Genomic DNA, 3,384 nt, shown 5'->3' on the forward strand with positions numbered 1-3,384 from the left:
AGAGTGAGGGGAAATGAGGGAATTAGAGGAAATGAAAGTGAGGAGAATGAGGGATGGGAAGTGTGGGAAAGTGGGGGAGGACAAGCAGGGGAAATAATGGGGTAGTTAAATAGAGGAAAGGGGAGGGAAGTAGGAAAAGTGAGGAGGAATGAGAGAATTAGAGGAAATTTAGTAGGGATATTGAAGGAAAATGATAAGAAATTGGAGGAAGGATAGTGAGGGAAAATTAAGACGGGGAGTAGGGAAAATGAGGATAAGTATGAGGGAGAGACGAATAGTATGAAGAGAAGGAGAAGGGAAGAGAAACTATGGGAGGGGAGTAGGAAAAGCGGGGGGAAGTAGGAGAAGTAAGGCTAACTAAGGGAATTGGAGGAAATCTGGATGGGAAAGTGACAGAAAATCAGGGGAGAAAATTGAAAGAAGAGGGGGTGGACTGGGAGGGGAATAGAGGGTAAATTATCGGAGGACAAGTAGAGGAAATTACGGTTGGTGGTAAGGGAAAATGAGGGAAGATTATCAGAGGGGAAGAAAAAGTGAGTAGAAATGAAGGAATAAAAGGAAATAAGGGTAGGAAGGAAAGTAATGGAAGTGAGGAGAGAACTAGTAGGAAGTAGGGTATTGCGAGTTAGTAGAGGTTGGGAAGTAGGGCTCAGAAAGGGATTTCGGGGAAGGTGAGTGTTAACTGGAGAAGTGAGGAGAAGGGTTAGTATAGGAGATAGATGTTGGGGAAGGAAGGGAAAGTGATGTTGCAGCAGCTTACTCTTCTGTCGTGGGTAGTACGGTGTTTTGAAGTTCAGCAAGAATTAACTCAGCATGTTGTTTTTTCTTCAAAAATGAATCACGTCTTTGTACAGCTTGTTCGAATTGTTTTGCAAGTCTTTCTTTTTGGACTGTTTGTTCCTCTAGCCTGTCGAGTCAATAAATCTTCCATGTGTGTGGAAAAGATAAAATACTTTTTTGTTGATGACAAAACTCAAAAAGACAGTTTTAAAACTAAACTTACCTAGAGTGCAGTTCTTCGAAAGTTCGAACGCGTAGGGATTCTTTTATTTTAAGAAAAACTTCTTCTAAATTTCGGATTTGACTTTCCAGCTCTCCATCAACCTTTTTAGGCTCTTTTATCTTCTCTGCGATATCAGTATCACTCTACATTATGCGGAAATTAGGTAATCAAAAATAATTATTTTCCAGGCTTCACACTCTTTTTTCCTATTCCCCTCGTTTCCCCCTTTTTAAAGAATTCTTTTTGTTCCCGTTTTTTTGAATTTCCCCTTATTCTCGTCAAAAATTCAACTTTTCTGTTAAAAATCACCTTTCGTGTTAAAAATTCAACTATTTTGGTAGAAAATTCATTTATTTGGTTAAAAATGAACTTTTTGGTTAAAAATTCATATTATCGGGTTGAAAATTCAACTGTTTTCTAAAAATACAAGAAACTAATCTTTTTTAATAGAATATTAATCGCTTTGGTTAAAAATTCAACTAGTTGGTTGAAAGTTGATCTACTTTATTGAAAATAAATTTAATGGTTGATGAATAAACTGTTGTTGAAAATAATGTTGTTGTTGAAAATTAACTTTTTCAACTGAAAATTTACCTATTTCACTTTTGGTTGAAAAATCATCTTTTTTAGTAGAAAATTAATATCTTGGGTTACAAATGCAACTAACTGGTATTTTTTTGGGTTCATTGTTTTCTTTTATGGTTTAAAATTAATTTCATCAACTGAAAATTTAACTTCTTGAACTTCTTGAAACAAGTTTTTTTTCCATAAAATAAATTTTTTAAACTAAAAATATAACTTCAATTTTTGGTCGAAAATTGATATTTCTATTTCTTTTTGGAATAAAAATGTATCACTTTTGGTAAAAATTCCATTTTTTTTGGTTAAAAATGCAACTCTTTGGTTGAAAATTTATCTTGTTTGGTTGAGGAATCAACTATTTTGTTTGAAAACTCATCTTTTTGGCTAAATGCAGCTACTTTTTATTTTAAAATAAATTTTTTTTTCGAAGATTCATTATTTTAGTCGAATATTGAATTACTACTTGGTTTAGGGTAGAACTACTTTCTGAATAAATCATTCTTTGATTGTTAAGGATTCATCATTTTACTTGAAAATTCACCTCTATGGTTGCAAATTCGTTATCTTTTTGGGTCGAAAATTTATTTTTCGAACTGAAAATTTAACTATTCCAGTAGAAAATTCATCATTTTAGTGAAAAATTTATCGGGACTTGGTTAGGTGGAGTGGAGAGAAAAAGGGAGGAAAGATCTTTGCGTTCTTCATTGATTTAAAGGCAGCCTTTGATAAGGTAAATAGGGAAAAGTTGTTGAAAACAATGGAGATAAGAGGAGTAAGAAAAGGTTTAATTGAAAGATTGAAAGAAATCTATGTAAAAACGGTTAGTGCTGTGAGGGTAAATGGCAAATTTTGCACAGAAGAGGGCCTTAGACAGGGCTGTCCTCTTAGCGCTACACTATTCACAGTCCTGATCTCTGACATACAAGAGGAAATGAGAAAAGAAATTGTGGGAGGCATAAAAGTTGGGAGTGAAAAATTCTGGTCACTTGCTTACGCAGATGATATAGCACTTTTGGCGAACAATGAAGAAGATTTTAGGGCAATGATGAAAAGATTCGGAAAGTTCTTAGAGAAGAAAAGTTTAGTATTGAACGTAGAAAAATCGAAGGTAATGGTTTTCAAAAAAGGTGGGAGCAGAGAAAAGGAAAGAAAATGGAATTGGAAACGAGTAAATGTAGAGGAAGTGAAAGTATTCAAATATTTAGGTACACATTCAACAAAAATGGAGGCTGTGATAGACACATTCAGGAGATTGTTAAAAAGGCCAACATTGTGATGAAACATACGTGGGGGATAGGAGAAAGACTCTTTAAGGACAATTTAAACAGAAGAATACATATTTTTAACAGCTTAGTAGTTGGAGTTCTGTCTTACGAGGCAGAATTATGGGGATGGGAAGAAAAAGCCACTTTAGAAAGGATCCAAGACCGTTATCTCAGGTGGACCCTGGGACTCGACCGTTATACACCAAGCTACATGGTTCTGGAAGAGACCAAAATCGAAAAACTTAGAGTGAAATTAGGAAGAAAAGCTATTAAATTTGAAGAAGGAATAGAAAATTCCGCAGGAAGAACAATTTTAAAAGAATGCCTAAAAGAAAAAAATAGTGGAAGGCTGAAGATAAGAAGTGTCCAAGAAAGGAAGCAATATCTTAAAAGGTGTGGTTATAGTCAAGAGGGTTTAAAAACATTAAAAGGTAAGAGAGCTAATGTAAAAGAGATACTAAAGAAGACAGACTACGAAGTACAAAGACAAACACAGCTAGGTAAAATACAGGAATCTAGGTACAATAGTAGGTA

The 3,384-nt window shown here is 34.5% G+C and overlaps 1 protein-coding gene across 1 annotated transcript in view; it reads left to right on the plus strand.

The window, feature by feature from the left end:
* LOC117176451 overlaps nucleotides 1-3,384 on the plus strand; it is a 25,036-nt gene that overhangs the window by 14,526 nt on the left and 7,126 nt on the right. The window contains exons 6-7 of the mRNA XM_033366692.1: nucleotides 2,301-2,647; nucleotides 2,713-3,381. Of these exons, the coding sequence (XP_033222583.1) occupies nucleotides 2,301-2,647; nucleotides 2,713-3,381 (1,016 nt within the window). The remainder of the gene's footprint in view (nucleotides 1-2,300; nucleotides 2,648-2,712; nucleotides 3,382-3,384) is intronic.

The sequence above is a fragment of the Belonocnema kinseyi genome, chromosome 7, assembly GCF_010883055.1.
Source record: "Belonocnema kinseyi isolate 2016_QV_RU_SX_M_011 chromosome 7, B_treatae_v1, whole genome shotgun sequence".
Classification (NCBI taxonomy): Eukaryota; Metazoa; Arthropoda; class Insecta; order Hymenoptera; family Cynipidae; genus Belonocnema; species Belonocnema kinseyi.